This window comes from Notolabrus celidotus, chromosome 13 (genome assembly GCF_009762535.1).
Source record: "Notolabrus celidotus isolate fNotCel1 chromosome 13, fNotCel1.pri, whole genome shotgun sequence".
In the NCBI taxonomy this organism is placed as follows: domain Eukaryota; kingdom Metazoa; phylum Chordata; class Actinopteri; order Labriformes; family Labridae; genus Notolabrus; species Notolabrus celidotus.
Genome location: NC_048284.1, coordinates 7,075,698 through 7,085,581, shown reverse-complemented (window position 1 = coordinate 7,085,581; position 9,884 = coordinate 7,075,698). Strand labels below are relative to the sequence as shown.

At 42.8% G+C, this 9,884-nt stretch overlaps 1 protein-coding gene across 1 annotated transcript in view; it reads left to right on the top strand.

The window, feature by feature from the left end:
* Window positions 1–9,598, top strand: part of sgk1 (serum/glucocorticoid regulated kinase 1) — a 62,434-nt gene extending 52,836 nt beyond the window's left edge. The window contains exons 7-15 of the mRNA XM_034699867.1: window positions 5,355–5,430; window positions 5,652–5,727; window positions 5,842–6,030; window positions 6,112–6,243; window positions 6,930–7,166; window positions 7,275–7,370; window positions 7,627–7,782; window positions 7,870–7,959; window positions 8,191–9,598. Coding sequence (XP_034555758.1) covers window positions 5,355–5,430; window positions 5,652–5,727; window positions 5,842–6,030; window positions 6,112–6,243; window positions 6,930–7,166; window positions 7,275–7,370; window positions 7,627–7,782; window positions 7,870–7,959; window positions 8,191–8,358 — 1,220 coding nt within the window. The 3' untranslated portion in view covers window positions 8,359–9,598. The remainder of the gene's footprint in view (window positions 1–5,354; window positions 5,431–5,651; window positions 5,728–5,841; window positions 6,031–6,111; window positions 6,244–6,929; window positions 7,167–7,274; window positions 7,371–7,626; window positions 7,783–7,869; window positions 7,960–8,190) is intronic.
* Window positions 9,599–9,884: the final 286 nt, after the last annotated feature.

The following is a 9,884-nucleotide window of genomic DNA, read 5'->3' as shown; positions in this document are numbered from 1 at the left end:
CTCTCTCTTTCTCTCCCTCTCTGACTCATAGTCACCCAAGGACATCCTTAATTGCTGCATGTCTTTATCGCAGCCCTTTTCAGCCATACAGCAACTCTGCCGTTGCACAAAAACACACCTTTTAACACACACTCACTTGCTTTTCATTAGTACTGATCCTGCTCTGCAGCTTTCATCATCACACCTTCGTTTTTATCTTTGTCCTCTCTCCTCTGTCGCTCACTCCTTGAGAAAGGAACTCGACCCTGAGAGGGAGTTCAGGGTAGCTGGGAAAAAAAACAGACATGGTTAATTAATAAAGCCTTGACTTCCTGCAGCTGACAACTTTGAATGAACCTATGTGAATTCACAAACCTAGGGCACTTTTGAATCCTGAGCTCAAAGGGTGAATGAACTCAGTAGCAGGCTGTGGTGGAAAACAAACTGCTGGCTCGTGATGAAATTAAATAAACCAGATGCTTGTATCGTGCTTTTAAAGTTCCCATGAGGAGATTTCAGCTGGTTATGAAACAGACTGAAATCAATACTGATGCCTCTATATGACCTAGAAGAGCAAACAAGACCATCAGGAGGGAGATTTACTCTTCATGCACAGATGTATTTAATGCCTGAAATGTCTGTAGTTGAGAGGTAACCTTAATGGCTACCCTGTTGCTATCAATGTGGAGTCCTTTTTTAGCTGTGGTTTATTCAATATGATCAAGGAAGGCAGTAGCAAATAAAAAAGTCTTAATCTTTGATTTAAAAGAGGTGAGAGTTGGAGTGGACCTGCAACTTTCAGGGAGTGTGTTCCAGATATGTGGTGCAAAATGACTATTCGCTGCTTCACCATGTTTCCTTCTGACTCTTGGGACTGAAAGCAGACCAGTACCTGATGACCTCAGAGGTCGAGGTGGTTCATAAAGTAGTAGCATATCAGCAATGTATTTTGGGCCTAAACCATTCAGTGCTTTATAAACCATCAGCAGGATTTTAAAGTCCATTCTCTCACAGACAGGAAGCCAGTGTAGAGATCTAAGAACTGGAGTGATGTGGTCTACTTTTTTGGTCCTTGTTAGGACTCAAGCAGAAAGCATTCTGTATGAGCTGCAGTCGTCTGATGGACTTTTTAGGGAGTCCTGTAAAGACCCTGTTACAGTAGTCTAGTCTGCTAAAGATAAATGCATGGACGAGTTTTTCTGCATCCTGATATCCTGACACAAGTCCTTTAATCCTTGATATATTCTTAAGGTGATAATAGGCTGACTTTGTAATTGTCTTAATGTGGCTGCTGAAATTGAGGTCTGAGTCTAAGACTACACCAAGGTTTCTGGCTTGGTTTGAATATTTCATCTGTGCAAATTGGAGCTGAGCAGTAACCTTTAACCTTTCTTCCTTGGCTCCACAAACAATCATTTCAGTTTTTTCTTTCATCACCTGAAACACCCCCTGTAGTCAGACTCTGAAACTCAGAGCAACTTGAGTAACCCAAAGCTTGAAATCCAAGATGGCTTCCCCCCTGCATCAACAGTACAAAACTCTACTTTTAACAGTCTTTATTTGCAACTTAGTCTTGCTCTGCGTAATCAAAACAATCACACCGATAGTTATGTGCAAGTTCTGTCTGTTGTAATGTTGTCATGTTACTTTCAACAACAAACTATCACATAGGGTGTTGCCATCACCTGCAACTGGCTAATAACGCTAGCAACAATTAGAGATAATTGCTAAACAATTATCTCTAATTGTTGTTAGCTCGTATCAGGAGCGCCATCCACTCGGATTGGACGTCATTCCCATCTCTGACATGTGACTTCTGAGGTAACTGGAATGCACCAATAGTCTTGATTGGGGCAGCTTTGCGTTCTAACCGGCTAAGAATAAATGAAGGAACTGGCATGATGGTTGACTGCCAATGGACCTCCACTGGCACACTGTTGGTGACATAACATACCGCTGAACGACCAAGCACATGCCGCTTATCTTCTAGCATATGGCGTGGCATGCCATTGGCTACTTTTCCAATAGGCGCTGCTGCAGGATGTTCTGTTGCCCAAATTGACACAAACCAAGGGTTCCTCACAGGAGCTTTGACTTCAAGCCTTGGCCTCAATTCCATGTTGACGAATCACTAATAAGTCTGTAGTGAGTCGTTAATAATGCTGATTTGCAGAGGTGTGGACTTGAGTTACGCGACTTGAACTCAAGTCAGACTCGAGTCACAATTTTGATGACTTTGGACTTGACTTGACAATATCATCAAAGACTTGGAACTTGACTTGGACTTTGGCATCAATGACTCAGGACTTGACTCGGACTTTAGTCTGAGGACTTGAAAATACTTGAGATTTTGAGCTTTAGAGGAGTCAAAATGACTGTACAACATCTCCAGAAGTTCATTTGTTGTTGCACCACTATCCTGAACACTATGTCAGCACTCTTTTTCTGTGCAGTTAAGTTCTGTCGCTCGCACTGGTCTTATTTGAGTTTTCTGCCTCTTTCAACAAAATGTCAATGATAGTCACTGTAAGCACCGAATGAAGACCATTTTCTCTTTTTCTGTGACTAAGTCTTATCACACTGGTTTTATTTTATTTAAAGAATAAAACAATTCAAAATGCATTCATTGTATTTGTCAAATTTAATAGATTGTTACATTGTTAAAATGGCATTTTATTTGGTAAAAGGACTCAAAAATTACAAGCCTATGACTTTGGACTTGTCTTGTCTTTACTTGAGACTTGACTCCAGAGTTGGGATTAAAGACTTGAGACTTACTTGAGACTTGCAAAACAGACTTTCTTCCACCTCTGCTGATTTGTTTCTTTAATGAGTTTTATAAAACTTAGTTGAAGATTGATGCCTCATTACAGTATTTGCTATCAGTGTAATGCAAGCTAAAACCTTTAACTGGCTTAGAAATCCATTACATCTTTACAAGATCATGAATTTGCAGCAGGAAAAATATCTCATGATAAAAAATAGTAGAAATATATTTGCTGCCCTTTTTTCATTTTTAATAATTTTAAGAAATGTATTCATTTTCAATGAGATAAGAAAAAGAGCAGCTCATGAGGAGACCTGTGAATGCACCATCACCCGCCCCCCACTGCAGGAAAACTCATGCAACCGACCATGCATGAAACACTAAACTGTGGAGTGGAAGGAAACAGAGGGCGGGACGTCTCCGCCTCCCTAAAAGAAAAAAAAAAATCTGTGGATGAAACTCTCTAAGGAGGAGAACACTGCTGTGTAGTTCGATCACCTCTCTGCCGAGGAACCTTAAGCCCCTCATCTTCTTTTTCTTCTTCTTAATCGGACACTTAAAGCTTCCTTATGAAGGACAAAACGACCGCTCTCACTTGTAAGTAATCTGCACATTTATTAGAAATCGAAGTCTGTCTCCTCAAGGGAAAGAAACTTTGATAGTTACGGCACTTCTTGCTTTCAATGTCGATCGATAATAATCTTATAGAGGGGCCCAAGGGTATTCCAGCGTTGACCAGCCTGTTGGGTTATTAATAGTTCCTTTGTGAGGGTGAATCTGAGGCACACAGCCCACTCTCTGTGTCTGCGGAGGGGAGGAAAACTCTGGCAGACATTCTTGGGGGGCGCTCCGTTCACCCCATAATCCAGTGACCTGGATTTATGATGTTGCATGAAGGCTCGCTGACGGGGGGTCATTGAAAAGTGCCAGAGGAGCCTTGGCAACTCTCTTTAGCAACTTGTTGAATTCTGAAGCTGCAGGCTGTGAAATGAGAACTCGGTCTGAGCTGAAAGGTTCGTTTGTTGGTCATAGAAACTAAATCCGGTTTGTTGTGATGCAGATTTCCGAGGCTCAGGCTCAATTTGTGAGAGTAAACTTAATTTTGTGATATATGCATGAATATAAGTTGTTTGCATATTGCAGAAAAGTTGCAGTGGACCACTCTTCTCGCTTTGTTTTTATTTATTTTACGAACTAAATCCTCAGTCGCGTTGCGTAATTTACGCAGATTTTGGACACTTTCTGTGTTTGTCTCTTTCATTTATACGCACGGTTTCAATTTGCCATTAAAGTGGATTTTTCCCTCAGGCTGACATACTTCCATTTCAGGCAGAGCTGTAGATAAAAACCAGGTGCCTTACATAACCGCACCTAACTGAACCCGGCTGCGCTACTGTGTGCCAACCAGCGCACAAAGCGCAGCACAGTGACATTTATAACCTCAATTTCATTCTGATCGTGACATCGAAATGCCCTGGCTGCCTCCTAGAGGTTTACCGGTGGGGTTAAAAGAGATTGCATGCTTTATCTCTCTCTTTTCCTTTCCTCTTGTCTGCACTTGGTGTGTTCAGGAGTTTCTCAGTCTGTACTTTTCCACTAGCAGCGGCTTTTTCTTGGCACAGAGCCTCCCTCTGCTCGGGCTCTCCCCTCGCGTCTTTTGTATACCCAGGGAACCTGCGTCACTCCGGGCCGTTTTAATTGAGAAGCAGCCAAACAGAGAAGCTGATAGGGCTGGTTAAAGGGAAATCAGATTGTTTGTACAGGAGCAGGTTGCAAAATGAGGAGGTGGGGGGGAAAGGGAGCGTGGACAATGGGTTACATAAACAGTCAGGAACTTGGAGAATAATGAATCAAATGAAGCAGAACTTTTAAGAATGCGTTAAGTCATTTAAAATGTGTTGTTTCTTGCACTCCTAGGACTTTCAAAGGCAGCATATGTATCTTAGTGTCAGCATCTGGATGTTATTAGTCTGTAGGATTTGTTTCTGCAGCCTTGGTGACTGTGATTCAGATTCAGGCAGTGACACATGTTAAGCTGAGTTTCTATGGTGTTGCATAAAAAACATTTGCAAATAGTACAACCCGGTCTTTCATTGACTGAAGTTGTGGTAAAGAACTTTTTTTCTCCCTTTTTCCTATGTTTTTGACGCAAGCACCTTAAAGGTGTGGCTATGACGTACTGGGAGCGCAACGGCCTCTGATTGGTCGAGAACGAAATTGATCCTCTAGTTATAGTCCATTTAGCGAGAGGAAATGTTTGTAGAGGAGGACGCCCACCAGGGGGTGTGGGAGTGTGTTTGGAGGGGGAGGGAGGGAGGGCAGCTCCTCCCTCAGCCCTGTCATAAAAGTAGAGTCAAAAAGGAGGATAGTCATATTTTGTTTTCAGGCTGTTGATGAGTACAGAGCTGCTGTTCAGCTCATCATCATGACGATCAAAACAGAAACAGAGAAGCCGGTTATGACTTACTCCAAAACTAAAGGGCTTGTGGCTTTAGTCACCGGTACGGAATAATATCTGGATGCTTATTCACCGCAACATGGAAGGATTTCTTTTTGATTCTCATCCCAAACTAACCTTTTCTTCTTTTTCTTTTTTTTGTGTTTGCAGCTTTTATGAAACAAAGAAGGATGGGGCTGAACGACTTCATTCAGAGACTGGCCACAAACTCCTACGCCTGCAAGCAGTGAGTATCATCTGACTCGTGTTATTGTTCTGCAGTCAGCGGAGGGACAAAACATTGGGAAACACAAGGGCAGAAATGCCGCTTATCTGGTGTCCTCTGGGGAAACTTTTGTGACTCAATTTGCCTCCCTCGATCAGCTGACTCAGATGTAAACAATGCAGGATGCTTTTGTGCTTTGTGTGAGCAACAAACTAAATCAGGATTCTTTGTTTTTCTTTCAGTCCTGAAGTTCAGTCGATTCTGAACTTGAGTCCTCCTCAGGATACCGAGCTCATGAACTCAAATCCTTCCCCTCCTGTGAGTCCACTTTGCATTAAACACTGAATTGTGACCTCCTTCCTTTGTTTACTTTTGCTTACTATGTGGTTCATATCATGGCTCTAAAATCCTCCTTCCTTTCCCTCCTTATAGCCGAGTCCCTCCCAACAGATCAACCTCGGTCCTTCCTCCAACCCTTCAGCAAAACCCAGCGACTTCCACTTCCTTAAAGTGATCGGAAAAGGAAGCTTCGGCAAAGTTTTGCTCGCACGGCATCGCATGGACGATGAGTTTTACGCCGTCAAAGTCTTGCAGAAGAAGGCCATCCTGAAGAAGAAAGAGGTAAATGCACGCAGAGACTCGTGAAAGAACTCATAAGACCCAAAGTGTCACCTCTTTAACCCTGTTGTCTTTGTCTCTCAGGAGAAGCACATCATGTCAGAGAGGAATGTGCTGCTAAAGAATGTCAAGCACCCGTTCCTGGTGGGCCTGCACTACTCTTTCCAAACAGCAGACAAGCTCTACTTCATCTTGGACTACATCAATGGAGGAGAGGTGAGTTCATGTCCAGAAGAGAATATTCAGCAGGAATGATAAAAGAGAGGAGGAGAAGCTAAGCTATTTACAGAAGGAGGATTTCTAGAGGAGGAAATGTAAAAGATGGATGTAGCTGCAGGAGAGAAATGATTTAGCACCAGAGTCAGAGATACAAATGAGGCGCAGACAGACACACAGACACAGGGGGATTTCCTGCCATGAGAAGCAGAAGAGAAGTCTTGTCTTTCTTTCTCTCTGAAGGAAACACCTCTCAGGAAATCATGGGGCGGGTTGGGACAGCGGGAGAGACTCTTAGCCAAATTTAGCGGGCTCTATGTGCGCCTAATCGAGCTCATTTCCTGCGATTGTTGCACAAGCAGAGACAGTGCTGATTAAATATGGACCACATCAGGAAACAGGATGCATTTACCCTCGTTCTCCTTCTTCCCTTTCTCTTTTCTTCTCTCTCTCCCTCCACCTTTGGCCCTCATTTCATCTCTCTCTCTGTGTCAGACTTGTTAAGCTCTTCTCTTCCTCCCTCCTCATTTCCTCTCTGTCTCTATATCTGTCTTTTTATTGTTCCTCTTCTTCTCATTTCCTCTCTCTCCGCTCCTGTAGATAATCTTGAACATGAAAAGAACATTTGAGGTTTTTGTTTCTGTTGTAATAACCCTTGTCCTCCTTTCTTCCTCTTCTCCTTGCAGTTGTTCTACCACCTACAGAGAGAGCGCTGCTTCCTCGAGCCTCGGGCCAGGTTCTACGCAGCCGAGATCGCCAGCGCGCTCGGGTACCTCCACTCCCTCAATATTGTGTACAGAGACCTGAAGCCAGAGAACATCCTGCTGGACTCACAGGGACACATCATCCTCACAGATTTCGGCCTGTGCAAGGAGAACATCGAACCAAACGGGACCACGTCGACTTTCTGCGGTACGCCAGAGGTAAGAACAAAAAGGAACAGGGACACAGAGCTCAGTTTTTTTGCAGTTCTCTGTAATATTTAGTAATCTTATTCAACATCTGACTTTGTTTTTGTGTTTTCTTTGCAGTATTTAGCTCCTGAAGTTTTACACAAGCAGCCATACGACAGAACAGTAGACTGGTGGTGTTTAGGAGCTGTTCTTTACGAGATGCTGTACGGCCTGGTGAGTTTAATTCATTTTTATTAAAGTTTACAGTGAAGTAACTTTGCTGTGCATATATTCAACACGCACTTCAAATGCATACCAAACTTCTAAAGCTTTACTGTCTGCAGGACAAATCAAAGATAACGTTATCTCATTTGCATTCCTCGTGTTTCATCGTGATTCATGCATGACTTAAACTGATATAATCTTGTTCGTCATGTGCTTCTGTTTCTGTCCAGATCCTAATCGCTCTCTCCTTTTTGTCCCTCCACAGCCTCCGTTCTACAGCCGCAACACGGCCGAGATGTACGACAACATCCTGAACAAGCCGCTGCAGCTGAAGCCAAACATTTCCAACGCGGCCCGACACCTGCTGGAGGGTCTGCTGCAGAAAGACCGCACCAAGAGGCTGGGCTGCACAGAGGACTTTGTAAGTGTTTAATCATGTGATCAAACGTCTAACATGCCACATGTGTTCCAGAGGATCATGTTACTAACAGGTTGTGTCTCTTTACAGATTGAAATCAAGAACCACATATTCTTCTCCCCGATAAACTGGGACGACCTCAACGCCAAGAAGATCACCCCTCCCTTCAACCCCAACGTGGTAAGTTCCTTTCATAACACTCTTATAAAACCTAATGAGAGTATGACAGTAAAGTAGCCAAAGTCCACAAAGCCAAATATCTTACTTTACATAACTGGATCAAGAGAACAGAACATCCTGGCTCAGAATTATAACATCTCCAATTATGGCAAGGTATTTTGATTATTCCAGCCTGACTAATCCCCGCTTGTCTCCCCTCTCCTTTCCTCTTCCCTTACCCCCTCTCTTCAGACGGGACCCAACGACCTGCGGCACTTTGATCCAGAGTTCACAGACGAGCCGGTGCCAAGCTCCATCGGCTGCTCCCCGGACAGCGCGCTAGTCACGGCCAGCATCAAAGAGGCAGCTGAGGCCTTCGTGGGCTTCTCCTACGCCCCCTCTATGGATTCCTACCTATAGGATTTAACACACGCACTCACTTGGGCCCCAATGCAGACTCAAAGGACATGAATAGGGGTCCATCCATTGACTTGCATCTTGACCCCTCTTTACACTTCCAATCAGGAAGAAGGATCGATCAAACAACCCTTTTGCAACAACGCAAAATAATCTGTACATGCGAACTTTCGTTATCTCTCCAACTCCTGTATGCATTTAGAAAACTTCCCACAAGAGGATTCCCGCCAAAATAAAAGAGCTCACCGGGGTTGTAGTCCCTGATCTTGCCCTGATGTTCCAACGCACAAATCCTTCAACGATCGACTTCACAACAAAAGCTCTGCAGCCTTCAGATCGCTGAGTGGAAGCATACAGCATAGGCCGCCAACAAGCAGCCACAACCAACAAGCACACCAGGCAACTTTTTTTTCTCAAGAAGGAGGCTGGACCATGCAGAATCAGCCCTGAGGAGGATTTCCATCTTCATCCATGTAGCAAAACATCTTCTAACTTTTGAGATCCTGTCAAACCGCCCCCGGAGACGGAGCTTTTGAGTTTTGAGCGAGCAGATTGGAGACGACATGTTGGTGCTTTAGTTTCTTTTTCATTTACTGTCTGGAAAGGGAGTCATTCGAAGCTGAATGTTACAGAGGGGAATGTTTTATTTTTCTCTCAAATGTGCCTTTATTTTTTCTCTCCATCAGAGCTCACATCTTTTGGGTTCCTTCGCGTCAATGTCAGTTGTTTAAAAATGTTCTGGAGTCACCAGAGAAGGAACAATGTAGCACTCTATTGTTCCGTCTTTAACACATGACATGTAAGAACTCAAAGGATGCTTCATATCTTCATTTTGCACATGAAATAATAACGGTAATGCTGGTAGAGAGAGAGAGAACGTGAGAGCACTGCTGCTAGAAAGAGAGAAGTGTGTGTGTGTGTAGTTCTGCTTGCCAACGTGTTCCCCTCATAGTCTTCCATTCGCCTCACAATAACGTACCGGACGGCCTCGATCCGAGTCGACGACATCTAGAAACTGAACATTCCATTTTAATATTGCTGTAATGCAGTTTGACGGTATTTAAGTTTGTTTGTATATTTGGAGTCATGTGTACTAGTTTTAATGTATATTGATCAAAAAAATGACTAAAGGTATGCTTAAATATGTAAATGTAACAATTCATGTTAAATGTACTGTAAATTGTAAAATTGTTTAAGATTTATGTGACCATGTTTGGTTTGCAATAAAAGTTTAACTTTATTACATCTTATGATCTTATTTTCATTATTGATGAATAGGGGTGAGTATTGCTAAGAACCTCACAATACGATAGCATCACAATATCACAATATTGGGATATATTGCAATATTCTACACAGTAAACTAAGAAAAAATAGGGATGATGTATTGGTAACTCACACAATATTACTCAAAATTGAAATGACAAATTAAGTCAAAACTATTTGATTGAAAACAACTTTTCAACTTTATTGTTTTTGAAATACTGAACTTTTATTTTAATTCCAACTCGGCTAAAATGTGAATTTTT